The 27316-nt window shown below is 38.1% G+C and overlaps 5 protein-coding genes and 1 pseudogene across 5 annotated transcripts; 2 read left to right on the forward strand and 4 right to left on the reverse strand.

Annotated features, from left to right (window-relative positions):
* Nucleotides 1–27246, reverse strand: LOC110058350 (adenosine receptor A2a-like). Its single transcript, XM_020764995.2, has 2 exons — nucleotides 27045–27246; nucleotides 1–1992 (listed from the first exon to the last, which is right to left on the reverse strand). Exon 2 carries the CDS (start codon nucleotides 1950–1952, stop codon nucleotides 990–992), a length of 963 nt encoding a protein of 320 aa, XP_020620654.1. The 5' UTR covers nucleotides 1953–1992; nucleotides 27045–27246; the 3' UTR covers nucleotides 1–989.
* Nucleotides 5005–7156, forward strand: LOC110058348 (octopamine receptor beta-2R-like). The gene has a single exon (XM_020764992.2). It carries the CDS (start codon nucleotides 5104–5106, stop codon nucleotides 6160–6162), a length of 1059 nt encoding a protein of 352 aa, XP_020620651.1. The 5' UTR covers nucleotides 5005–5103; the 3' UTR covers nucleotides 6163–7156.
* LOC110058347 (histamine H2 receptor-like) lies at nucleotides 8531–10837 on the reverse strand. Its single transcript, XM_020764991.2, has one exon. The coding sequence runs from the start codon at nucleotides 10093–10095 to the stop codon at nucleotides 8833–8835; it is 1263 nt and encodes a 420-aa protein (XP_020620650.1). The 5' UTR covers nucleotides 10096–10837; the 3' UTR covers nucleotides 8531–8832.
* On the reverse strand, nucleotides 11910–16047 carry LOC110058349 (dopamine receptor D5-like). Its single transcript, XM_020764994.2, has one exon. The coding sequence runs from the start codon at nucleotides 15548–15550 to the stop codon at nucleotides 14561–14563; it is 990 nt and encodes a 329-aa protein (XP_020620653.1). The 5' UTR covers nucleotides 15551–16047; the 3' UTR covers nucleotides 11910–14560.
* Nucleotides 18310–20836, reverse strand: LOC110058451 (adenosine receptor A2a-like; annotated as a pseudogene).
* On the forward strand, nucleotides 22864–24405 carry LOC149111623 (histamine H2 receptor-like). Its single transcript, XM_089290149.1, has one exon. The coding sequence runs from the start codon at nucleotides 23026–23028 to the stop codon at nucleotides 24118–24120; it is 1095 nt and encodes a 364-aa protein (XP_089146275.1). The 5' UTR covers nucleotides 22864–23025; the 3' UTR covers nucleotides 24121–24405.
* Nucleotides 27247–27316: the final 70 nt, after the last annotated feature.

Below are 27316 nucleotides of genomic sequence, written 5' to 3' on the forward strand. Positions count from 1 at the left end.
TAAAGTTGATTCAATCTTTTAATCATTGTGATCTTTTTTTCGTCGTATTCACTGGTTTAGAGTTTGTACATTCATGTTTGGTGCTTTGCTAAAAATACATTATTATACACCATGTTACTATTCTTTTCTAACAGGAACACAAAATTATCAAAGCACGTCTCTCTAACTACGTTTGCGTCTGTTATTAACAAAAATGTTCAAAACAAGTTCGAATAATGAATTAATTATTGACCACGGATATCAGGCAAATATCGTGAATTGCCAATGTCTCACCTATCAATTATTTACCTCCACCTACGTCATCGAGGGAATAATATTAGTTTGCCATTGACGAATCACAACATTTGTTGGATAATTGCTTGTTATTGTTGAATACACACTTCATTCGTTATAGACAGTGTCTAGCAGAAAACATAACTGTTTGAGATTTGAAAACTTAATTCTATATTTCCACCGACTATTTAATAAAACTTGATTTAACGTCATCATATTCTAATTTTTCCAATAGCAGTAAAGCAATTTAATTGGCTCATGGCTTTAAGCAAATTGACAGAAACATGAGTTAAATAAATATTAGTTTGCTTGGATTGATCCTTGTTCTCAGGTTCTTACATAAAAATTGTTGCGATTTTTCACGGAAGTTATTCTTCATTGAAATGCTCTCTGATAATGCTGGACTTTTCTGGTGTGTATCTCAGCGCCTTAGTACATTAACAGTTAGGAATCAGTACGCTGATGCTCGAGGCAAAAAGAAAACCCAGCGTTTTTTTTTCTTGTTACCCTGTGTACTACATGAATGATAATGCGATAATCTCTCAAGAAGGTGTTTCCACTGATTAAAGTTATTTTAAAAACCCTTAATTGTTGCTCTCTGCCTTTTACGAAAGGCAGAAGGCTTACGGGTAGTGATGTTACATTTCCTACGGGAAATTTTGACCGATAGTTCGTTTTGAAGAAGTGAATGTTGTTTTTTCAACAAATCCTCGATACTATTTGCTGTGTTTAAGCAGTCGTTTCGCGGCTTGTCGAAAATCCGCCCTATAAAATGAGTATATCAATGGATTTACGCACGACTGCAGAAGGAGGAAAAACATCGATAGCTTCACCAAGAGTGGGGTGACTAGATCCGCTCGACCAAACACGAAGGCAAAGTTGTAAACGGAACGAGGAATCCATGACAACACAAACACCAGGACAACCGCAACGCAAGCGATGGTTCCCCTCCTTTTCCTTGATGTTTCGGCGCGCGTTTCCTCGCCAGAGATTTCTTGATTTACAGAGCTGAGTTCCCTCAAGGGTAACGTCTTTCTTTTCTGTGTTTGAATGGCACGAACGATCAGTGCGTTGACAAGAGCCATGATCATTGCCGGCAACATGACAAGAAGGAAGACTAAAATAACGTTATAAACTTTGTTGATAGCCTTGGCATCTTCCTCTGGCATCGTAAGCCACCAGATGTTCCTCGCAGAGGCGATCAGGGCAGGTAAAATCCAGATGGCAAGAACCATGCAAGTCACTTTGTTCCTCGTCATTCTACAGCCGTACTGCAGAGGACACAGAACGGCCAAGTACCTGTCGTACGTGATGGCCAACAAACTGAAAAACGACGAACTGAAGACCAAGTCTTTAGTCTGCGCTAGAATCCAGCACGTGTCGGTAGAGAGGTACTTGCATCCCGCGCAAAATGACGTGTAACCCGGTACAACCATGACGGCCATTAGGATGTCACTCACGGCCAAACTGACAAGAAACGTGTTCATGTACTGTTGTCGAAGCTGCTTAGTGGAGAGAAAGATCGCACAGGTGAACGCATTTCCTGTCAAGATGATCAATGCTAGGACTCCGTTTACAAACCAGAAGATTTGTTGTAATGTCTCGTCACAATTTGTCGTTTCGGTGCGCGTCGAGATGTTAGAATCCATGGAAGTGTTGTTCGATGTGAAATTCTCCATAGGTTTCTCTTGTTGAAGGTGAATTTGACTTGCCAATGATCTAGTGGAATAAGATAATAACAGCAAACGTGGTTTAGGCTTCGCTTATATTTTACGTGTGCAATTACCAGGTGTATCAGTGGGATTTGACGTTAATGGATTTTGTCATTAGCCAATGCCTGGCAATATACATACGGATGTGGATAACTTCTCTGTATTCAGATTCCTAATGAGATATCAACATCACTCGAGGGGAACTAGCAATCATTTGCTATTATCTCACCTACTTGGCACCATAATAAACCATGTTATTTTCCTTATCTTTGTACCACGTTAGACAAGAAAGCATTGTTCATTCCCCTCTTGCTATTGTCCAAAACTGAATGTTTAATCGTGGTTGTTAGGAAATACAAAAGAGTTGCTTCCATCCGTGGGAAGCTGTTTGTCTTTAAGGCACGCGATGAAAAGCGGTTTTAAAATTCTTAAAGGAAAGTCTCCTAAGACATAGCAATTTTTAGAGTTCCTGCTTTTCTTTTGTTAACCCGAAGAAACCGCAGAAAGCGACTCAATGAAAAGCTAAGTCAACTAAGATTTCGTTTTGTTGTATTTAATTTTAGTTTTTAGAGACGTCATGTCGAGGTGATTTACCTGTTTTCGGTCACCAGATTTTGACTCAGCGATTCAATAATTGAAATTTTATTTTTGGACTTATATTTAAACGAAGGGAAACGTGTTTTGTTAACGCAGGTAAAACCAAAAGAATAGTTTAAAACTGATTTATAGACAGGAAGATTGGCAAGCATTGTTGTGTTGTAACAAATGACGATATTAAAAAAAAAAAAAAGATTTTCGTACATTTACTCTCCATTTTCCTACAATAAAATATCGAAATTAATTGCTTATCTCTCCTGAGCGTCAAATCTATGTACTAGACTTCCCGTAATGAGACATATTCATGTCGACATTAAACCAAATCGCTAAATGAGAAACAATATATCATGAAAAACAAAAGCAAGTGGATAATTTCCTCGCTAAGTTGCCCCTTGATGTTGAGAATGGTGAAATATGGTCAATTCTTTGACTTTTCTCGGTGGTAAATGCATCAGCGATATTTTGCAAAACTGCTCAATACGCAAGTTACCTCAGTTATTCTAGAAAACGCCACCTAAGTCAGGTATAAAATTGCCATTTAGTTTCGGCTTGTCTATTTACAACAGATACCTGCTTGAGGCTGATATTTATTTATCTATGTTAGTTGATAACAAATTCAGTGGGCGACACCGATTTACACGTTTCTAGAACATCGTGTTTCTCTTAAATATTAGTCAACATTGTGCGACAAAATTAAACTTCTGCTATGATGCCCAGTGCAAGGGAGATTTTTTCTTCTCGATTATTTTAGACCCAGAAACAAAGATCGTAATGACAGGTTGAAAAGTCACAATTGTGTGATGTCAGTGAACATCTCCTTCCGCCAGATCGGAACAAGTATTTACTCACAGGCAAAAAGGCTAATTTCTGAATTCATGAATACACAGATCTTTTAAGTTCTCTACTGTTAAATTTAGGAATATGTTTGTCTACATAGGAAACCTCAGCTTTGCTTTTCGTTTGCCATTTTCGAATTCACGGTTACTGACTAAACTGGTTTGCAATCGATGCAATATCAAGGACAGAACAAAATCGGAACTGTTTTTTGTATATTGTTCGGTTGCTTAGGAATAAACCAGGTCTGAGTGGAAAAGATCTGTTAAAACGTCCTTTTTCCTAACGATAACTTGACAAGGCGCAATTGCTAAAGCCGGAATGATGAACAAGACCAATTTAATAGATTGTCGTCAGGAAAACGTAGCAAACAGGATGTCACTAATTGGACATGATGTCGGTAACGCTTTGATTGAATCAATCGAGGTGGCGTAACTTGGAAACCGAATTTATTGCGTGGGCTGCAGTGTTGTAAATTTGTTTCGGTCACTGATTTGAGTTGTCTCTGAAGTCTGTCACAACCTGACATAAAGTACAAAAGATAGAATTCCTACGAGAAACCAGGCGCCGGTTCAATAACTCTTAGATTCCAATTCAGATTTGGCGATAAGGGAGTTTGGTACAAACGTGTGAGCAATTATTATGCAATCTTAATATTGAAATAAAGTAACGAATCAAGGATTTCAGTCTTTCGAAATAAACAGAGTTATTTTCGTGTTGATTCTACCCGTCAAAACTGGAACTACGAATTCAGTATTATTTAAAGACAATTGCTTGTGTTTCATTAAATAAAATTCTGTCTGTTGTAGAAGTAGGATGACGTAATTCAGTCGCTTTTTGTATAAAAGTCAACATTGCATCCGTGAAAATATAGAAACATAAGCGACAGAAGACGAATAGGAAACTCTACTTCGGTGTAGAAATGAAAAGCTTTACATGTATTACATTTATTAATGTTGGTTTCTATGGTAACAGGAATAATGAACTTGAGTTTTTTTCCGAGGTTTTAACCGTAAATTCCCGGGAAATATTATTGTCCTTTAGACTGTTTCATAGCATAATCATTTCACTTATTTTCCTTTTTGATGGATCTTAAGGCAAATGGAACCCTGATTTTGGTAACCTCGAGGTCAACGTGCTGAAAGCTTTTAAGGTTACAGTGCTTTTAAGCACGACTGAAATGCGATCTTATGACTGTTTTAACTCAGACGGTAATTTCTGCTATAACGAGGTCTTGACAGAAGCACGTATGCCTTATTTTATTGCTATATATTGTTGCTGTTTCTATTTCTGGGCTCATAATAACTTTACTTTGCCATACAGCTGAATAAGGCTATTAGTAGTTAGGTCCAATGAAAAGTTGGAGGTAAAAGCTGGTGCATCACTGTCACGTGATCCAGTCGACCTCGAATGAAGTGATTGATGTTTTCAGCAATATAGTGGCATGTTTGAGCAATACTATGACGTAAACACATCCGAAACGTCCTGCAAACGGCCAATCATGGCTTACGTTTGGCAAATATTACGTTAGGCTGTGATTTTTATTACTTAAACATTTTCTGAACAAATACTTCCAAAATAACCGGTTTGTTCAACCTGCAAAAGGCGAAACGATAGTTATTCAGTATCGAGTGAAAACCTACCACCGTCAATATCTTCAGCCGATAAGTTTAATAAGATATTTAAAATGGAAGATATGCGGTCCAATGCCACCAAATTGGCAAACCTCGTTGACTTTGACGACGCTGAGAATGAAAACACGAAGACAGATGGTTTTTGTATCAGAACAATTGAACTCGCTTTCTGTGTCTTGTATTCTTTAATAGGGATCACAATTTTCATCGGAAATGGCTTCACCTGTGTAGTTTTCCTGACATCGAAACGTCTTCGAAAGAGCTTCATGAATGTGTTTCTTGTGAGCCTTGCGTTTTGGGACGTGCTAATGGCAATCTTTGTTGTTCCATTTTACGCTGTATTCTGTAGCCGAGGTTGCGAGTATTCCCTCACTCAGCATTGTTGGCTGTTTAGAAAAGCAAAAGATTGTGTCCTTATTGCAACGACTTTTAACATCTGTGCTATCACATACGATCGATATTTAGCAGTGGTTCGACCGCTTCATTATGGCGCGAAAATGACCAAGCGGCGGGTAACCGCTATTTTGGCGGGAGTTTGGACGCTGCCCGCTGTGGTAGCAGGAATCAGAAACGTGTGGAACCACACAAAGAAAAGCGACGAACTGCGTTATGCTAACAAGCTATACGACACTGTTATCATTGTGGTTTTCGTCATCTTTGCGATTTTGGGGCTTTTAGCTGTTAACGTAACGGTTATGAGAGCTATTAAAAAGCACAACGAAAGAGAACTCACCGAACAAAGTAGAAGAACGGCTTGGAGGACCAAGATGGAGAAAACGAAGCGAAGAAAGGGCACAAGGGCTTGTATCTTAGTAGTGTTTGTGTTTATGATCTGCTGGCTTCCGAGAATTGTGTACAACCTGAGTTATATCATCAGACCTCCAGGATTAGCGAGCCCTTTGTTTTTCAGGCTTGCTTTCTTTTGTCTCTTTTTGCAGTCTTCTGCAAATCCTTTCATTTATTCGTTCTACAGGTCTGAATTTAGGAGAGCCGCCTTGAGGCTTGTAAGACGGCGCAAAAGATCTGCAAGTAGAGTTTACCCTTTAGCGGAGTCAAAACAGCTTAGTAAATCAAAAGAAACACACGATCTCGCTCAATCAATCGAGTTATAACAAAAATGTGACGTTGAATTCACTGATCATAGAGAAGATTTATAAGCATGCACTGTGCTTAGAGAGTTCTTTTTCCAGAAAAACTAATATTAATGTAGATTTGCAATGTAAATCAAAGCTAGAGTTTAAGTTACATAAGATCTTGTGTTATGAATTAAATGTGACAAGTATTTGTTGAACTTGAAGGAAAATAAAGAAGACCGCAGCCAGAATGACTCATGGCAAAATGTAAAAGCGTTCTCCGGCTAAATTATTTAAAAAACATAAGCTTTTCACTGTCTCCAACGCGGGCAATAACTCTTGTCCACTCCCATGACAATATAGCATTCTTTTGAACAAAATTTTTTTAGCTTAATTCCATAACTTTATTCCGTTGTATTCTATCGTATTTTATTCCGTTGTATTTTATCACACTTTTTAATGCAGATAGGACCCTGCGCGCGCCCTGATTGGTCAAAAAAACCATGTTTTATCAGAGTATAAAACATAGAAAAAGCGTCTTTTATTGTTTTTCGCCACATTACCTCTATATCAGAAAGCAAATGAAGAAGCCTACGCCGTGTATTACACTCTGATATCACACTCCGGACATTTGAAAACACTAGAGAAATGTAGAAAACACTCGCCTGCGGCTCGTGTTTTCTACATTTCCCTCGTGTTCTCAAATGCCCGTCGTGTTTTATCACAGTGTAAAACACGGCTTAGGCTTCTTTATTTGATAAATATTTTAGAATTTTAGCGAATTTTTATCATTTCGCCCGTTGAAGACTGTAGTTGAGATAGTCCAAAGCTTGTGCTTTTTATATATTCTTAGCTGGAGAACGTTTTTAGACTTTACCATTTGTTGAAATATTGACGGCAATTACAAAGTAGCTTGTGATGTCGTTTTAACTTCTAACCAGGTTTCAAACGCGACCGAGAGCGCCTCCAGGTTTAATCTATTTGCTGGATGGGAGGTTAACAGTCAACCATTAAAATTTCTTTAAATGGCACTGCCAATGCTTTTGGCTGTTTTTTGTCTCATTTAATATTTTTAAAGTAATGTGTTCCTTAGCCGAGTTTCCTTGTGAACAGAAAAAGCCAAACATAACTCTGTGATGTACCAGAGAAACGAATGTAGATTTGTAATGTGAACTTATGAGTAAACTGTTTGTCACAGAGTGTACATTGCAAAATTTGGCAAATATTTGTCGAAATCATGGCAGCACATGAATGTATGTACATATATTTGCTTTAAAATAAGAAAAAGATTTTCAATAAATAGATAGTGTTGTCATTTAAACTTTTTGGCAAATGAAAGCCTTTCCTAATAGTGGATTTTTAATGGAGCTAAGCGTCAACTAGGAGACAGGGCTAAAATAGGTTTATTTTAATGGAAAGATGAAATTTTGAAAAAAAAAAAAAAAACAGCTGCAAAAAATATACCTTTTCTTGGTACTGTGCATGCGGCTCTCTTCGTCTGTTTTCTTTCGGAATCAGCTTCAAATTTTTTCAAGCGGTCTATCTCACCTTAAACAAATTCCTATGTGAAGCGGAATAAACCAAATGACTGCCTTCGGTGTTTTAAAGCCAATCTTTCTCTGACATGTTGACACTGACGCGTGGGTTGTTAACTGCACTGGTTTATTTTTCCGCTGCCCTCGTGCCGGTGCAGATGTATTGAATCGCGCGATATTATTGGTTAGCCGTGCGCTCCACTTTGTTTATATCCAGACCACGGGCACTTGCTGGCCATTTTGAACTATCCTTTTCTTTCCTCCAACTAAACTAACGAGATCAATGCCGGCCTACGACCTATCCTGAAACAATTACAACTGTTTTATCCAGACCGCATGACCAGTATTTAAGGGCTTTTGCTTGTTTTGGTTGACATTTATTCAGCCGAGAAATTGATATCAGTTTAGAGTTTTCCGGGGCGGAACGTATGAAAAAGCAATTGATGAAATCAAGTTGTGCGAGATGGCAAAAATGTATTAGTTAAGTTGTATCGAAGATTACTGCACACCATTTTCTCACATTTTCACTGTTGAATTCACGGCGTTATGTAACCTCACACACTGTGGTGATCTTCTTGCTGTGTTTTGTTGAAATTGAACCAAGTTTCTTGTCAGTTTCATCTGTGTTAACAACTGATTATGGAGATGACTTCCTCACTTTACTTCGCGGGGTATTAAATCAAAGAAAGATATCTGCCAAAATATAAATTTAAAAGAATAATACTTATTCTTTTTGAACTGCAAAACGTTGTAAGACAGGTTCTTGTTTTCTCGAGGTCGTTCTTATGAGCCCTGTGTGTGAAATAGCTCCAACAGGCTGAATTAGTTACAATCAGCGTTGAACTTTACGTCTTGCGAAAAAGAAAGACCAGTTTTTTCAAGGGCAGTTTAGTTGCTTTTATTGTTGCTTTTAAATTAAACTTGTGTAACAATAACTCTCTTATAAAATATGTCCTATAACTTGTTTTAAAGCTGAGGAAATTAATACACACTGATTGCTTATGTGTATGCTTCAGTTAAGCGAAGCTCACTGTTTCGTTGTTTATCCCCATAAACTGTTTTAAGGAAACAATAAATGTACTATTTTTATGATTCTTATGACTCACTTATTTTTACTTTTTTTGTTACATAATAGCAAAGGGCCTTGATCACGTACAAGGCTTTTATTTTTTGTTTATTGTTGCGCGGTCATTTTATATGAAGTCAGATAAACGCTTGGCTTGGAGTGACTTTTACCCGATCCGTCTCCGAAACAGGTCGGTCCTGCGAACCCTGCCTCACCTTGCACCTGCGGCGCGGTGTCTGAAAGAAAGGACACAGTTCGAAAAGCTGACAGCACCGACTCCGCTCTTTTAACTACACATTGGCATCGTAATAAACGAAACGCCGCCCGTCTGAACTCTGCTCTGTAGAACCAATAAATCAAGGGATTAAGGGAAGATTGAATGAATAAAGACAGGAAGCAAATTCTGAAAAACAATGGACTTGCCAACCCTGGGGGATTAACGATGTAACTGAAGTTATAAACGGCGCGTGGAAGCCAACAAAAGACAAAAACAAGAACGACTATTACGCACGCAAACGTCCCTTTGCGCATTTGACGCGACAACTGGAAGTCTCTTTTCTCACGGTCAGCTTGCTTTCTTATCGCTCTCATAATTTTCACGTTTGTTATCAACATGAGAACGACCAGCAAAACGACAAAACCAAGTACAATGATACTGTCGTAGAGTTTGTTAGCAAAGCGACTGTCCGATCCATTATGTTGCCAAAAGTTCCGAATACTCGCCAATATCATCGGCAAACACCAAACCCCAGCAAGCATGGAGGTTACTCTTTTCGGAGTGATTGTGGAGCCGTACTGAAGCGGCCGTAAAACCGCGTTGTAGCGGTCGTAGGTGATAGCGTAGAGATTTAAGGTTGTACCTATTTTAACGCAGTCCTTTGCTCCTCTCATCAGCCAGCAGTAACTACGGAGAGAGTACTCACACCCGCGGCCGCAGTACACGGCATAAAATGGAACAACGAGCACGGACATAAGTATGTCCCACGTGGCGAGGCTGACCAGGAATACGTTCATCTTGCTTCGGCGAAGTTTCTCGGTGGTCAGGAACACAACACAGGCGAAAAGATTACCTGTGAAGATGAGAACCCCAATAACGCCGAATGAAATGAAAAACAAGATTTCTGTTGACGTACTGCAGGTGTAGTTTCCCATCTGTATTGTGCTGTGTCGCCGCTTTTTCTGTATAAGTTTCATGAAGTCAAAAATGTCGTAAACACGCAAGCTGCTTGTTCTTATTCGCCGTAAAAAGGCGAAGAAACTACTGCAGATAGTCACGCAAAATACTTCAAGGTTTTCAACTGCCTTCTTGCTTTTTAATTCTGCCAAAACCCAAACGTAATTGTCCGAAGGTTTTGAATTAATCAGGTGCATGTATATCGAACACTTGTGAAATGTTCCTGTTCTTGGACAAAGCCATTTTGACGTTAGTACTTGTGACAAGTTTTTATGTTGTCACCAGCCTTCGCAAATACTGAACGCATGCATTGTATTCATCAATGACAACTAACCGAATGGATCAGGCGTATATCTTGAAATTATGCAGAAATGAAAGTAACTTAGATTTGTTCGCACAATTAATCTCGCTTTTTCCACCAATTTTTATGAAGTTACGTCAATCGCTTGTTTAACTTTATAAGTTATCAACGGAAGGCATCGAAAACCAACATTAACAAATGGAAAATAGTTACAGGTCTTTGCTATCTTTCATTCTCTTTGTATATTGGTTTACCTGTGCACACAGTGTTATCAATTTACTTTTCTGTACAGGTTTGAATAATTTATGTAATTTAACTCCTTTTCACGTCGTTGGAGAGTTGCTTGTGTCCTGTAAAAGCTTGGCGGTCGTGGAGTGCTCTCAAAAAGAGACAGGTGTTGTTATGAACTTCTGTCTTGACAACCCAATTCATTCCAAAGGCACAATTCCGCTGTCGCCTAATTTTACATGAATAAGTTTACGTTTATTAATTAAAGACATAGGGAATTTGAAGGACGGACTGCCTGCGTCAGCGAAGAAATAAATTAAGCTAAGCAATTTCACATTCGTCTATTGAAGAACATTTAATATATTCTTGTAGTGTTGTGCGGCAAACGCTCAACTGCGCTGCGCACGCACAGTGATTAGGAAAGTAGCTCAGTGTTAGAATACATTTGTTAACCCAAACCGTAAACTCCTTTAGGTTTCTTTGTACACATTACGATCTAAAACTTATTATCATTATTATATTAAAGAATGACCTTAAAATACGAAAAACCCATCCATTTTCAGTTGCGGAATTTTTTAAAACTGCGCTAAGGTTCAATTATTTATACGTTCCGTGACAAGGTGCGGAACTTTTAAACATGTCAACTGCTGAAGAAAAAATTCAAGAAAAATGTGTTTCTCTTCACTGAGTCTTTGTTAAAAACGTTATCAACTTACATTTATTTACTTTTTTAAGGTCTGCAAAATTCGAAAATCTATTCTACACAGCCGGCTGTATTCAATTCTGTTCGTTCATCTTTTCTTTTAAAATTTCTCCATGAACGTCTGCTGCGTATCTCGTTGGAGTTTTATAAAATCAGAGGTTGCTGTGTTCAAGTTCGGACCCTCCATGCTTAGTACAGCTCTTCTGACTTTCAAAGTTTAAGGATCAGTAAATATTTTGTGGGCTCATTAATTTTAACCGTTAACATCGTCACGCAAAGAAAACTATTCAGTAATAACGCAGGATAATTTTTGTTCGATCTCCATTTTACTTGGTTTTAATTGTGAGAAGATAAGTTAGAGATTGTAAAAGTTTAGGCAATAAATATTAACGTTTAGCTGAGTATTTCTCGGAAGGAGCATGTTTTATTTTTCAAGCGAAACACACTGAAAAGATTAAAGTATTCCTCGTTACATAGCCTTGCAAATTCAAAACCTCTTACACTCTACAAAACCTTAACCTCACCTGAATGTGCCTTGAATCTTGTTCCAAAAAATATCAGAACCTTCATTCTTAGGAAACACTTCCTTGTCTTTCAATTTGCAAGATGCTTTTAAAACCCGTAATTTACCCACTAAGGTCCAGTTGTTTTTTTTGTGGTTAACCAATCAAATGGTGCCACGAGCCATACTCACTATCCAATATTGCGGGGGGATAATTCATTACCCGTTTAAGGCTAGACATTTTTAAGGCTATTTCACAGCTACTTAAGTTGTGAATTAAACTGCGATGGTCTTTCTTTTAATAAAATATCTATTCCGCAGTTCAAATATATGAATTTCATATATTCTGTTTTAAATGCTGATGATGTTTGCGCAAGACCATTAAATTTTAATTGAGAAATATACATGAAGTAAACACTGGTGATCTTGTTGCTGGCACTCGTTTTAAATTTCTTTCCGTTGGCTTTCATGTACAGTAAACATTTTGATTTTAAGTTGAGTTAAGTGCGTATTGCAGGGCAGTTTGCCACATTTTTGCGGAACTCTGTTGTGTGTTTTAAACCTTCTGGCGCCAGTTGGGGAGAAAGCCCTAAGGCGTGTAATGGTTATAATATTTTGTCTCTCCCAGGAGACCAATCTGGCATGGCTTAATCGATTTAGCGTCTAAAAAGTTTATTAATTTTTTATTAACACAAAGAAAGGCAGCTACTTTATTGGAGGCAGGACGCTTTTTTGTGTTGAGGCGCTAATTTTTATTGGATTAAAGTTTACTCTAAACCAAAGAAACACTTCGTGTTTCTCTCAAAACAAACCCATTCTTTGTATAGATAGGATATATGGCCACCAATACGGAAGATGTGGAAGAACAGAATAGAGAAGCCAATATTGAAAGAGGGAATGCTTTCAAGTTCAGAGGGGGAGTTTAATTGCAGAGTTTATGAAAAAATTATTGATTCGAATCTTACTCTGATATTCGTCAATGTTTTCTAATCATTGTGGAGCCACTGAAGTTAGTGTATTTTTCTTAAATATTCTTATTAACAATTTTGTTAAGCCCAAATAGTATAAAACCTGGGTGAATACCTTTGTTTAATTGAGTGTTTAGTGGAAAGATTGCCAATTCCAATCTTACCATAATACTGGTCGATGTTTTTTAATCATTGCGGAACTGTTAAAGTTACTGAAATTTCCTCAATATTTTCACTGCCAACTTTGTTAATTGAGAGTTTTAAAATGGAAATATTGTTAACTCGAATCTTGCCGTAATATTGGTCGATGTTTTTTAATCATTGTGGAGGCAATAGAGTTACAGCAATTTTCTCAAATATTCTAATAATGACTTTGTTAAGACCTGGGCGAATACCTTTTAATTATTTAATTGAAACCCCGTCCACACTACACCGGAGAAATCTGAAAACTCATCTTTTATTTCCACTGTTAGGCCTACCGTCCACACTAATCCGAAAACGTAACGGAACTTTTCGAAAACGCTCTTCGAACCGGAAGAATTTGAAAACGCTAGCTTTGCGTTTTAGTGTGGGCGGAACACGGTTTGAAAACGCAGCTTTTTGAAAACGATGATGTCACGGCAAGCATGTGATTTCCTTGCCAGAGGTTTCCTCAAACACAAATCCAAAATGACCGCTGATTGTTGCGTTTTCAAATTTCTCCGGCGTAGTGTGGACGGAAAACATTTGATGCTTTTTCAGAGTAAACACCCCGTTTTCCAATTTCCCCGGCGTAGTGCGAACGGAGCCTGAGAGTTTTTAAACTCTCAGATTGTTAATTCAAATCTTGCCATAATATTGCTTGATGTTTTTTAGTCATGGTGGAGCCACTAAAGTTACCAAATCTTCTTAAATATTCTTATTATCAACTTTGTTAAGTGCGAAAAGAATAAACCTGGGTGAATACTTAGTATGTTGAACTACTCTTCAAACTCGTTGTTTTTGCCAGTAAACATGAACGAAAATAAGAAAAAAAAAAAAAGAAGAAGAAGAAGCCAGGGAAGACCTCAGTTACGTAACTGACTGTCAGGTTGTGTGTATGTACAAAATGTTCACATTAAGAGGAGTGTTTTCCGAACTTTTAACTGAGTCGAAATCCGATAGAAAATCGAGCAATTGGTGGGCAAAAATCTGGTACCAGAATAATTTTAAGTATTGTACAGTCCTTTTTACATTTTCTTAAAGCTAAAGATATAAATAGTTGCCTGAAATAACACCGGAAACAATTTCCCATGGGAACGAGAGAAAATAAATTTCAAAGTTCAGAGAAATTGTGCAATTACAGGTAAAATTTCACCATTACTTTTAAGTGTTTCATACGAAGTTAAACATTTGTTTTCGACGTTTCGTGTTGCTAGAAATGATTTTTTTTAGAAGATATTTAAAACAGTCGCACAGAAGTTTGCAATACGATGTAAATAATCTTGATACAAAGTTTTTGTCCACTTGTTATTCGAACTTCTGGTGGATTCCGTATTAAACTTTTGAGTTAAAAGTTACGTATAGCTGACTGTTTCTGTATGCATGCCCAAAATTTTCACTGTGGGCTGTCATCCGGACTTTTAACAAACCCGTGACATTTTCCGACAGTCTTTTATTTTACTTGAAGATCTTTGACAGTTGGATAGTTGCTGCTGACACCAGCGGAAGACTTCAGCTTTTTTATTTTTAAAAATTCTAACTTTCTTTCCGGCTCTAACTGGAATTCTCTATAAAATGGATCCCGTTCTAGACTTCGTCTTGTTTTGGCGAGGTAGGTAGGGAAACATTTCTTCACATCTGCAGTTGAGAATTAAGTCGAATAATATCGCTTTCGAATCCGGCTGTTTTTAATGTCGGTGAATTCGGAATGATTAGTGAATCTTGGAAACTTTTTCTCAAGAGTACACGTAGTCTCTCTGCAGGTGTCAGTTATTATTAATTAAGCATTGAGATCGTTAAGCGATGTAGTGGTAACTCTTCTTGATCTTGTAGATTCACGCCGAAATATCAAGGCAAGACCGGCTTGCCTAAAATCCGATCTGTAAAACGAATAAATAAACGGATTGGCCGACGATTGCACAAACAGACACAACCAGGCAATCTTCACTAAAACGTCACCGACTAAATCAGCCCTGCCAAACACGAAACTAAAATTCACGAAAGCCAATGGCAGCCAGCTAAAGAGAAAAACAAAAACTACTAAAACACAAGAGATGGTTCCTTTCTTGGCTTTAGTTATTTCTAGCCGTGCCTCTCTTTCCACCGTTGTTATTCCTCTCACACTGTTTCTCTCTTGGCCCACGCGTCGATCTTGTCGCCGTATCGCCTGAATGATCCTCACGTTTACCCCAAGGATGACAAGGATGGGTAGTAAGGCGAAGGTGAAGATCAATATGCTGTTGTAAATCTTGTCTATTTTATGCGCCTCTTCTGCGGGCTTCGTGTGAAGCCAGGCGTTACGTATGAGCGCGATGATGGAACTCAGGCCCCAGACCCCTATCAAAATGCAGCTGACGCTTCTCTTAGTCATGTAGATTTGGTAGCGTAAGGGCCGCAGCACCGCGAGAAATCTGTCATACGATATCGCAGCTAAATTTAATACTGTTCCTGCGAAGGCAATGTCTTTCAGACCAGCCATCAACCAGCAGTACTTGGACACGGCATAGCTGCAGCTGCCGTTACAGAAAGCAGCGTACCCAGGAACAACGAGTACTGCCATCATTATATCAGCCACTGCCAAGCTAACTAAGAAAATGTTCATGTAGCTTCGTCGAAGCCGTTTCGTTGTGACAAAGACAAGGAACGTAAAGAGATTCCCTGTCAATATTACAACGCCAGCGCTGCCATAAAGAATCCAGAAAACCATTTCCAAAGTTTCGTTGCAAAGAGGAATGGTTTGACTTGGTTCAACAGTTTTAGAATCCTCCATTTTGATCAGAGGAGAAATTATCTGCTCCGCTTGGCTAGGAGAGGCGACTGTGCGTGCTCTTTCAATTTGACTGGGTAAATAATGGTGTCAGTCGCATTACACGTCACACTATCTCGTTTTTTAGCCAATGAAATGCCCTGATCTTTTTGCTTCATTTTGATGTGAGTGTGATTGTCTAATTATCGGAAAGAGCCCGCTTTCACATCTTAACTAGTTCGCAGCCAGATATTTGATAAAATACAATTGAAAACATGGTTTAAATCATGTTCGCAAGATGGACTTTGCCCGAACTGTCAGATATATTTGTTAAAGAAATTGGAAAACAAAAAGATCACGTATGTTTGGTTGTTTTTCCTCGGATAAAGTTTAATCAAAAGTTTCTAATGCTGTTATAAAATCCTATTTTAATTAAACCCTTGACTCATCACGAGAAAGAACCGGAAATCGAAATTTTAACGGCAGCTGGAAAAATGAACGTCTTTACTGAATTTGTCTTTTTTCAACTTCGGGTTAGAAGAAAATTAAAGACGATTCTCTTAGGAGAATCTTCCGTCTTTTCAACGTAGCTTTGCTTAAAAAATAATAAAGTAAAAAGCGCTGAAGCTAAAAGGCTTTTTGTTTTCTTTATTTTTGTATTTTCATTTAGGTATCTCTTGTCGGCTTTTTAGGAAATCCGATATCAGCATTTAGGATTTAATCATTCTTGTTTAAAAGTATTAGATAAAATTTGCAAATTATACAGTAAAATTTTTCAAAATAAATCGTCCAGCTAGCGGTGTTGATTTTAACGTAGAAAATAACTTATCCTTTTGTACAAGCACACACGGTCTGTAACTCAGATCATAAACATGTTTGCCACTTAGAGAGTGTAACTGTACACACAGCTATAGAAAAAACTCGTATTTCTTTTAGCTTCACAAGAGCAATGTGTTGATGAAAAACGGTAACTCTTCACTCACAGCGACAGACACCGTGACGTTCGGAACTTTCGCGAGGGTTTCCTTTCTTTGAAGTTACCGAACGTATAGTTGCGCCCACCTTTTCAGTATACACCATTCCATGCCATTTTCGACCATTTTGCACTCTGTATAACATTGGTCCGTAATTTTAATGCTTGACTTTTTAAACGATGGAAATGATCAAGATTTCCATGGGGACATCGGGTTTTTCCGGTTAAAAAACTTAAATAGACCTGTCGTTATTGCAAAGAAAGCAACGATAAGTGGCTGACGTTTGACACAGACTTACCTACGTCTTTCTCCGCGTAATCAGAGTTCTGCGAGGGAACGAAACTAAAAGACGATAAAAAGCTTTGAGCCCTTGACAACGTTTATTTTATGTTATGTAACCCAGTGTCGATGCTATGCAGATAAACGTGTAAACAGATCGCTCAATTCGAATTCGGAACATTCAAATTTCTTCGTCTTCAGGTTCGTGCTCTCCAAGCCTTGCAATATTTGGTCATGTAATATGTTGCTGTTTTGCAGAGGACGGCGAAGAACCAAGATGGCGCGTCTACACAGCCATTCGTATACTGCTCACAAATGTTGTTTTGCTAGGTATCATTGGCTCATTGCCGTTGTTGCAATGGTTTGATAAAACTCTGGTTGGAGATGGCGGGGCTTATTTCGATTTTCAAACCAGACAGTTACCTTGAAAAAAAAAAACCTGTTTTCCTGTTCATAAAGTTATCTCGCCTTACCATCGTGGGAAATAAAGGGTTTGATAGAAAGGAGAGTTTATTGAAAATTTGAAGTACTTCAGGAGGGACTATCTGGGGCGCACTAGAGAGTCGGGTTTATCAGACAGTGGGCTTAGTATAGCGATTTCTGGATTCGTAACGATATAAAGGAGGACGGGAAGGAGCGTCAGTAGACCGAATTTGAGCTGGAGTAGAAGACAATCATGTAGTTTATGAGAAGGTAGAACACTGAGCCCTCAGCTGCTCGTTAAAGAAACCACAGTAAATGTTCTGTCAGCGGACAGGTTTTGTCAGGTCTACTATTGTAACAGTTTTAGTCAATTGGTCACTTTCCAGTTGCACGAGACACTTTCATTGTGCTCTTTTGGTGTCGTCAGCATTTAGGTCCTTTTTCGATTAGTGTCCTCGTAGAACTCACATCCATAGATAAATTTCGTTTTGAACAAGTTAAATACTTCGAATACGTTCAAATTCGAAAGGTATGACTATTACCCATCGTGTAATTTCAATCAGTTTTAACCGATGTTTTTACTTCAGCAACGCATAGCCTAACATCAAACAGTATACTTGCAGGCATCAGGGCCTCTAAAGGAAGGAAACGTAGGGAATTGAACAACAACGCATGCGTCGTGATAACGGCCGGCTTGATTTTCCAGCCAGCAGGTGTTTATAGCGGTTTTCCCGCCAAATTTGTGGCCAATCGCATTTTGAATTGAAATAGAGCTAATGGCAATGACAGCTGATACGGCTGAAACCAATATTGTCAAGTTGTCAATTGTAATTCAAAACTGGGCACTTAAGGGCTATTGAAACTAAACACTCCACCAATAGCTGAGCTTTACACTATTGGTCTAAGAATTGTAAACAATTAGATGGCACATTGTGCTTTTAAAGAGAGAGCGAATAAAGATGATATTATCAGCTATAATAATAAAGCCGGAAAGAAAGACATAATATAATAAGTTTTTCTGGCAATAAATAGTTTATAGGTAAGGCAAAATGACGGAGCACCATGCAAGCAAACTTTGCCCAACTAAGAATTGATATCTGAGTAATCTTTTCTGTTTTGGAATATTTATAAGGTGCAGGGATGGCGCAGTGGTGAGGGTGCTCGCCTTCTACCAATGTGGCTCGCGTTCGATCTACGGCCCGGTGCCATATGTGGGTTGAGTTTGTTGTTGGTTCTCGCCTTACTCCGAGGGTTTTTCTCCGAAATCTCCGGTTTTCCTCCCTCCACGAAAACCGACATCTCCAAATTCCAATTCGATCAGGAAAGAGGACCAGCGTGAAAACCACCGGCTGATATAGCTTCCTCTCTAAATACAGTGATTTATTATTTTTTTTTATGTACCAGACCTACATATTTTTTTTCTTAAAAAAGGCATTGATCGCGACTCATTTTTTTCCGTATTTAATCAATTTGAATTTATCTAAAATTCTGAGAACAAAACTGATTTTAAAGCTGTCGCCGTCTTCTTTATGGAAAGTTTTCGTTTCTTCGCCCTAAAAACGTGAATAATACATCAAAACCTCGTTCTCTATTTCTAATTTCTACTTTGTGAGGTTTATATCAATCTATTTACAACCACCAAACATGACATCCCTCTTCATTAAACCACTATTTTGTTAGTTTACGGGTTGAAACCATAACGATTGAGATTACATCATCTGAGGAGTTTTTACAACCCAGTAAACGAATGGCAGCCTACCGAAACTCCGCTCGGTAAAACGAGTAAATAAATGGATTCAATGACGATTGAAGGAACAGAAAAAACAGGGACAACTGAATAAGTATTGGACTGACTAAATCCTCGCGGGGAAAGAGAAGAGAAATGTTATGAAAGACACGAGGAAGCCAACATAACACAGATACTAAAACTACAACGACACACGCCAAATTACCTTTGACTTTTCTAACATTGTTTACTGCACGTCTGTGTGGATTGGAGGAATTAGCGCTAGGATTCGTTGAACCTTTTTTCTTAATAACGTGCAGAACTCTAAAATTAATTGCCAACAATAAAAAGAAGGGAATGATGACAAAAATGAACATGAGAATATTTGTGTAAATTTTGTCTATGTGCCATGCTTGCTCTTCAAATTTACTGCATGTGTTGCCAAATATTTCTCGCGTCCGTTACAAAAACTGGTATTCACTAAACTGCTGTCAGGATGTAAGCCACCCTCTTTCTCGTCATGTTAGAGGCATAACGGAGAGAGTTGAAAAAGGCCTCGTGTCGGTCGACAGAGATAGCCAGTAAGTTGAGTATATTGGACCCAAACGTGAAGCCCTTCAGCTCTCTGATCCACCAACAGTACCGAGTCAGTGAATATTTACAACCAGTGCAAAGCCCTTTCGCGGACGATGAAACATCAGTAGCTGTCCTACCATGAGAAACGTTCATTTTTATCTGACTACTTATCTGTATGTCGAATTTATCAAGTACGCCTCCTCGCAGACTGTTTGCTTCTATTTGTTTGCTCTCTGATCGAACGATGACAAGGTGGCTCCTTGGGAATGCGATAAGGAAAGCCTAAAGGGAAGTTTTCAGTACTAGCATCATAATGGCTTTCGATCAAATTACTGCAACCTCCAACTAAGAACCCACTTTAAACGCAAGTTTCATAGCGTCTTAGGTTTCCTGGAATCTTTTATCTTTTTGTCTTTGTACCAAATGGACTCTTTTGTGAGCAAAGTCAACATCCGGCAAATAATCTGACCGATGCACACGGAAAGTGTAGAATTAATTGCGCCAAGTCTGATTTCGTTTTAATATTTGTGATATAGATTTTCTTCAATCTCTACGTTACTTCTTTTAACGTGTGAGAGAATCTTTCGCTGTTCAGCAAGTTGAACTGGCAGATACTTTTCTTTAACTTTGTAAATTTAATAAAGCTCCGTGGCTTTTTTTGGTTGTTGATAAGAATAATTAAAAAGGTCGAGCAACTCACCCACATTTTAAAGGTAAATTGAAAATAAAAGAGAGCAACAAAAAGCAACGGGATTTGATATGTTGTTCTTTTCTTTCTGTAGTGTAATAGCAATGTCAATATTTATATTGCGTTTGCGTCTTTTTAAATTTAACTTTAATCTCGTACAATTGTCATGACTATTTGTTATCAGATGAAAGCTACAGAAGCTAGTGCAAGTAAGTACAGACATTTGGTCTTATCTATTTTTAATCTACATTTTTGATTTTAGTTTTTAGTCCTTTTTCCCCTTAATTATTCAAGCATGCACACAGTTAAAGCTTTTGTGTTGTTCCGCCTCCACCCTTAAGATCCTGCTACTTGTCTTCTATAAGAATACTATGAATACAAAGTGCACTCCTTGAAAGACATAAATGGGTGATCGTCACAAGTAATACAAAAGGTTTTATTTCCTTAAAGTCTTGAGGATTTGCCGAAGTGATTTTAAATCTTAGAAGAACCCTCAAAGAGTCTGTAAATAGCTGATATACCGTGCTTGTGCCAATTACTTTTATGAACATAGCTGAATAACTGACACTTCGAGTTTTCATCTTTTTAAGGGCTGTTCTCCTGTTAATGATGTACTCCCACATACTGCAGCTTTATTTAGCCCATAGCATGTGCTTTTGGTCTTAGCAAGCTCTTGAATTCGAGTAGTTCTAAGTGTTGCTATTTTTGTCTTTTCTTAAACGTGTCCATCAAAGATGCTGAGGCTGTTAGTTTCAGTTGTAATTTTGAGCTCTAGTTTGCATTCTGTTCATTCGGCAAGGAACATTGTTTTTTTTTGTGGAGTTAACGAAAAGCGAAAGTTTGTAAATTAACAAGATTTCTAGCGATGAGGTGATTTATACATAAAAATAATCCATCAGATTTTACTGTTACAATTTGTAGTTTGACGAAAGGTTCTATTGAGATCAGGACTGGTGATCATTTAAATACCAGCCATGTTTTCGTATGATCTAAAGACTACGGAACTTGTTTAGTCGCTGTTTCGTGTCTTTGCGTTTCGAGTGCTTCGGATGATCGATATGTCTTCCTCCATACGGACTTATACGAAAATAAGCTCGTGAAAACAGAGCAAGTTACTAAAACAAAGTATTTGAATTTTTTTTTTTTAACAGATTAGACTTACTGACTCACTGAAATGATTACTGATACTATGTTTTGGTTATTGAAATGGGATGAAATATAACAGAGGTACAAATTAGCTGTAATCTGGATTTTTATTATTATTGTTTTGTAATGAATTTTTAATTTTTTTTAACCGTGAACTGTTGAGTCATGCTGCATACAGTTTGCTCTACATGTGAAAACTTCGGGTTCCGTTGGGGATAGCCTTTTTCTTTCAATGTTTCCCTGTTAATTATTAACTTAGAATTATAATTGTAAATTCTCATTAAATTTTCATTTTTCCCAGTTCATTAAGTTCAAATCCACAGACTTATCATCGGTTAATATCTTCAAAAAACATCTTAAAGAGAGTATTTATTATTTTTACTTAATTAAAACTTGAAAATATTTGGTCTAAAGGGCGATCAAATATACTCAAAACACAGAATCTTTACCATTCCTGCATTTTAGACATCCGCAGAATTATTAATGACAGAAAACACACGCTCCGTACAAATTTAAGGTATTTCGAGTTTTAAAAGTGAGATTTTTGCGCCATACCGGCTACGGACCTGAGATGTAATATGCTTAACTTGAAAGAGTTAGCCAGACTATAGCATCTTATATATATTCTATATCGAGGTTTCACCAAGGTTTGTTTTAAGTTTCTAGCTGACTTAAAATTAATATTTAATATCAAAATACGTTTGCATTTCAAAGCCTTTTGTATATTTTTTTTGACATCTCAAGATCTTTAAACTCTTAGAATACCTTCCACTATGCAAACCCGAAAAAAAAAAAAACAGTGCTCAAATAAGTCAAACTGAAAATTAACATTTTGTACCATCATCCTCTGCGAAGAAAGGTCCAAGAGAAAATTCACATGACACTGCCATATTTTCCTTTATTAATCAACGTGTTATGTTATTAGGAATGAAATAATTAATGAAATACGTGAGAAGAACCAGCGAAACGTTAACTAGAAACTGTGCCAGGCTGTTATTACAATGTGTTATTCACTCCGAGCCAGTTGGAATCTGTCCATTTTTAATTTTGCCAACAAGGACTGGGTGTTAGCATTTGAACAGCTTACCTCTGTTTTTAGCAACACGCAATACGAAAGGATAACATTACTAGGTCATTTTTCGCCCGATATCGCCAAAATTAAATTTTTTTTTAATATTTCGGTTTCTTCTGATATTAATTTCAACGACTACAAAACCTCTAACCCGGTATGGCTTTTGGAAATTCGTCCTTGATAAATAATAGATGTCAATTTGAAGGAAACGAGGTGATGATTTAAAACCAAAATCTAAAGAGAATTGTTAGCAGAATTATATTAATTTCACTAATGTCAAACTAAAGTTTGCTCTGTTTAATTTTGCTATTTAAGCGAAATAAGAAGACAAGCGAATTTGAATAAAGTTTTAGCTTACATTATTGGCTGTTTGATCAACAGCAGCGTAAATGAATTGAATTAATTGAGAGTTGCTATCCCTAGTTAGAGTTGCGCGCTAAACAAATAAACACCGTCCCGCAAAGCAGACCACCTGTTTACGCCGGTGACAGCTAGCGGTGCAACAGTAGAAAATTATCTCGATTGTTACCATTTTTTTCATCAAAGAACAAGAAAACCCGGCAATAGACACAACGGCCAAGAAGTGTATTTTTCATTTTCGTGGCTCCAACTCAAATGGCTTCAGAGCATGAGAAAGCAAACTCTTCTAATCTTGAGCTTCCCGCGGGCAACACCAACGAATATCATTGCAGTAGACTGTTAGACGAAGCATTTTTAATCGTTTACGTTGTTCTGGGAGTAGCTATTTTCGTTGGAAATGCGTTTTGCTGTGCAGTGTTCCTGGCTACTCCAAAGCTTCGACGGTGCTATATGAACATATTTCTGGTGAGTCATGGATTCGCTGATATCTTCGTCGCCACTTTGGTCGTTCCAGGGGCCTTCTGTACAAACTGCTCCAAGGATTTCATTTTGCAGCGTATCGTTGATGAAGGAACTTGCCGACTCTTAGACGCCGTGAAGGACTACGTTTGGTTAGCGTCCGTCCTCAGTCTGCTTGGGATCACTTATGACCGATATTTAGCGGTCTTTCAGCCCCTTCTTTATCAGTGTAAAATGACCCCGCGCACGGTCGTTGTTTGTTTGTTGATAATTTGGCTATTACCCGTCCCTTTTTCCTTTATAAAACCCATATTGAACGCTGTAAATGTAGATTTTCTTAGAGACGGATCACTCAGTGAATCTATCTTTGACATGGTCGTAGTATCAACGCTGATAATTTTACCAATGGCGGTTTTGTTTATTGTGAATATCATGATTACAAAAGCCATAAGAAATCAACATCGAAAAGTACAGTGTGAAAGAAGTTACGGCCAAGGGAACTTGAAACCGAAAGAGGGCAGCCGAAAGACAATTGCCTGCTTAGTTGTCGTCCTAATATTTCTGGTTTGTTGGTTTCCTCGATGCTTGCTTAATTTTTTGTTTTTATTTAAAATGCTCCACACCAAAGGCCTGGCCCTTCTCGAGAAGATCTCTTTGGTTTTTCTCTTTATCCAATCGTCTGTCAATCCTTTCTTGTACTCTTTCTATAGAAGAGACTTTCGTCAGGCTGCTAGGAGCTTACTCCAACAATGCTTTCCTTTTAGCTTTCTGCGATCGATTGAAGTTAGACCTCGTCTGAACACAGAAGCTTCTACTGCAAAAGTTTTCCGTGAGTTTTCAAATTGCGAAACTAGACGTCATTCAGCTGAAATGAAACTTCAGGAAATTTGAAGGCTTCACAGCACTTGGAATTGCTCTTGAAAGGTTTAAGTTAGGGGCCTTTCAAATTAACTTCAGCAAAAACATTGACATTTTGGCAAAAGTAAACTGATCGTCACGAAAATGCAGTATATACATATATGTACAAATGCTTCGTTTAGTTGTGTAATTCAAGCTAGCTTTTTGAAAGATTATTTTCTTTTCTGGGTAATTGAATGTTACTACAGCTCGAAAACATTGAAAAAATTAAACCATGTTGAGTGCAAATTCACAATAAAATACTATTTTCACACTGTATTTTTTGTTTCCTTTACAAAACAAAGTATTTCACTGTTTGAATTGTGTCCCCACGTACCACACATAGATGTTCATTAACATTTAAGCAGAAGACCAAAATTAGAGTAAAATTTCAACCAGTGTATAAATTTTTAGTTCGATGCATAATTCCGATTTCCAACATTTTCACTCCTAATGCTAACCAGTTATGCTTTCCTCTCAAAAGCACTTTATACGTAAAATATTATAAATAACAAGCAATTTCTGTGAATACTGACTTTCTAACAATAGTAATTACCTTTAAGGATAATTTTGCTCACTTTTGCATCAACGTGTTTGTTGTACCAGCTGCTGTGACATGACAAGTGATTTGTGTTAATTTTAACAACTACACTAAAAAAAATTACTTGAATAAAACGTAAAACGTCCTGGTGAATAAACGAATCGCGTGAGAAATTGGAGAAGGATAGTCCTTGCGTAAGCGCGTGAAATTGACGCACGCATTTTTGCGCAACAGCGTAAATTTGCCAAGAGTGAAAAGTTAATCACACAGAGAGCATTGTTTGTAATGCTCAATTTAATTGAAATCGGGGAAATTATTGAAAAGTGACAGTAAAATTTATATCAGGTGGTTTGGTGAAACATGACTCTATGTAATGACATTTGACTGACAGCTTTAATTTGAATTTATTTCATATATCCTTCTCCAAAAGACCCGGTGAAACCTTGATGTTCTTCAGGGACTCGATAAAACCCATAACAAGGCGGGTAGAAATCCGTCAGCAACCTGTCAGTTTATCTGTCGAAGCCGATAAACGGACCATGACGACAAAAGTCTTTCTCTAATTATTAAAATTAACAAAGAACTATCCCTGAAAAGCGGTCAAAATAGCCGTGAAAGAAAAGTAAGATTTTCCTCCGTTGCGAATATAAACGTCTTCATTTCTTTGGCTGGGCGGAATTGAGGGGTAAAACTCTCCAGGGAGTTTGTTAGAATTTTCCAGTGTCAGAGAAAAAATGGCCGAGCATTCTTGTGACGAAATGCACTAGGACGAGGCTGGACGTTATCTGGCCTCGTTTTTGTGCAACTCGTGTGAATGAACGGATGCTTATTGGAAGGGAATTTATAACATCAACTTGACCCCAGATATTTATGATTATGGCCTGTTACTGATGATAAATTGCGTCATAGCACTTTCAAAGGAGCTATAGACTCGCCTCGTAGTTAGGATGACATTTATCATCCTATCTTTAAAACTTTTATTATTTTCCCTTAAACTTCCTGTTCGTCCTATGACTACCTTTCTGGTGTATTTTGCCGTAAACAAACTATTGTTTCCATTGACAGGTTTTTACGTTGTAATGCTTGTCGGCAATTGTGACGGAAGTATTAAAAGCAGCCTGCGAGAGCATCAGGGTTTTTTCGGCTCGGTGGGCGTTCTGGTAATTGCGGAGCCGTTGTAGATGTCGTTGTCGGGTTTTGTGGGGGTTTGTGGTCATTGTAAAGGATGTGTCTGTCGTGTCGTTGTGCATGTAGTGGCGCGACTGCTGTGGGCATTTTAATATTAGGGAGCTTAAATAACGACGGTGACCCCGAGGACAACACCTAGTAAAAAGTGGATTTATATTTTACATTGGAATTTCGCAATTTATCTAGATCTGCTCAGTACGACGAGCGGCGTAAACCCCACTCAAACTAAAGATGTATCGCCAGCGATCAATTTCAGAAGAAAACCGAAAACTTATTTGTCGTGCCCCACGTTCTCCAAAATACGCAGAACTTGGTCAGTTCACGTTGTCGGAGTTTGCAGAGGACGGTTACCAAATCATACAAAGATTTATAACGCACGTACACAGCTATTGTTCCGCTCATTATAATTTTCCCTGAATTTTGTCTGGTGACGTTCTTGTTGGCGTTGCCGTCGTAGTTTGCTTAAGCTCACTAATGGCCACAACGAACATGGCACCGCGACATAAGGGAGCTTAAGCAAACCACGATGACGACGTCAACGAGAACGTCACTAAACACAAGGTTTAATAAGCAAAACAATAGCTGTGCACGTGCATTATAAATCCCTTGTGCATTTCTTTGCCGTCCTCTGCAAAACAACAACGTGAAATGACCAAGCTCTGCGTCGTCTACGGAACGTGGACGACGACGGCTAATTTTTCGTATTTCCATTTGGAACTGAACGCCGTCGTTGCATATTTAGCTCAAGCACGTGTTTAGAGCCATTGGCGTACCGAACAGATCTAGACAATCGCGAATTTCGGTTGTAAAATATAAATTCCTTTTTAACAAGGCGTCGTCCTCGGCATCGTCGTCGTCGTTACTTGAGCTCCCCATTACGTGAAATGACCAAGTTCTGCTCGTATGCGGAAGTTACCTTAAGCTCCCCCGACAACGGGCGCAGCTCTTAAAATACCCAAACACCCTTGATTTCTAGACCCAAGGCAGTTCCCTGCCCCCTTGGAAGTTTGACGTATCAGGGTTTTACCATAAGTTATGGGAGACTCGATCTTTTTTATTTTTTCGCTTTCCGATGACTTAATTACGTTCTGGGCTGCCAGTTTGATTGTGCGCGTACGTTCGCATAAGTGTACGTTTTCTGAACATGCGTAGAGAGAGTATCCACTGTGACAATATAACGCTGACTCACCTCAAATTCTTGGTGCTTGCCAAAAGAATCGCGGGATATAGAGTTTTCCCTAGCTAACAGAACGCGTTGGATAGGCTCCGTGCCGGACAATACAATACACACAACTTTTTTTTACAATACATTTTTGTTTGTTAGTGACTCTGATCGAGGAAAATGGGCTATCAAATGCATTTTACCTAATACGTTTCCAAGTAACTAAGATACCTCCAAAAAATTGTGATTTCAGTAATTTAATATTCCTTATTCAGACTCTCAGGTTTGAAGCGTAACTA

Source organism: Orbicella faveolata, unplaced genomic scaffold (genome assembly GCF_042242905.1).
Source record: "Orbicella faveolata isolate gen_17 unplaced genomic scaffold, um_ofav_v1 contig_2, whole genome shotgun sequence".
NCBI classification, from domain to species: Eukaryota; Metazoa; Cnidaria; class Anthozoa; order Scleractinia; family Merulinidae; genus Orbicella; species Orbicella faveolata.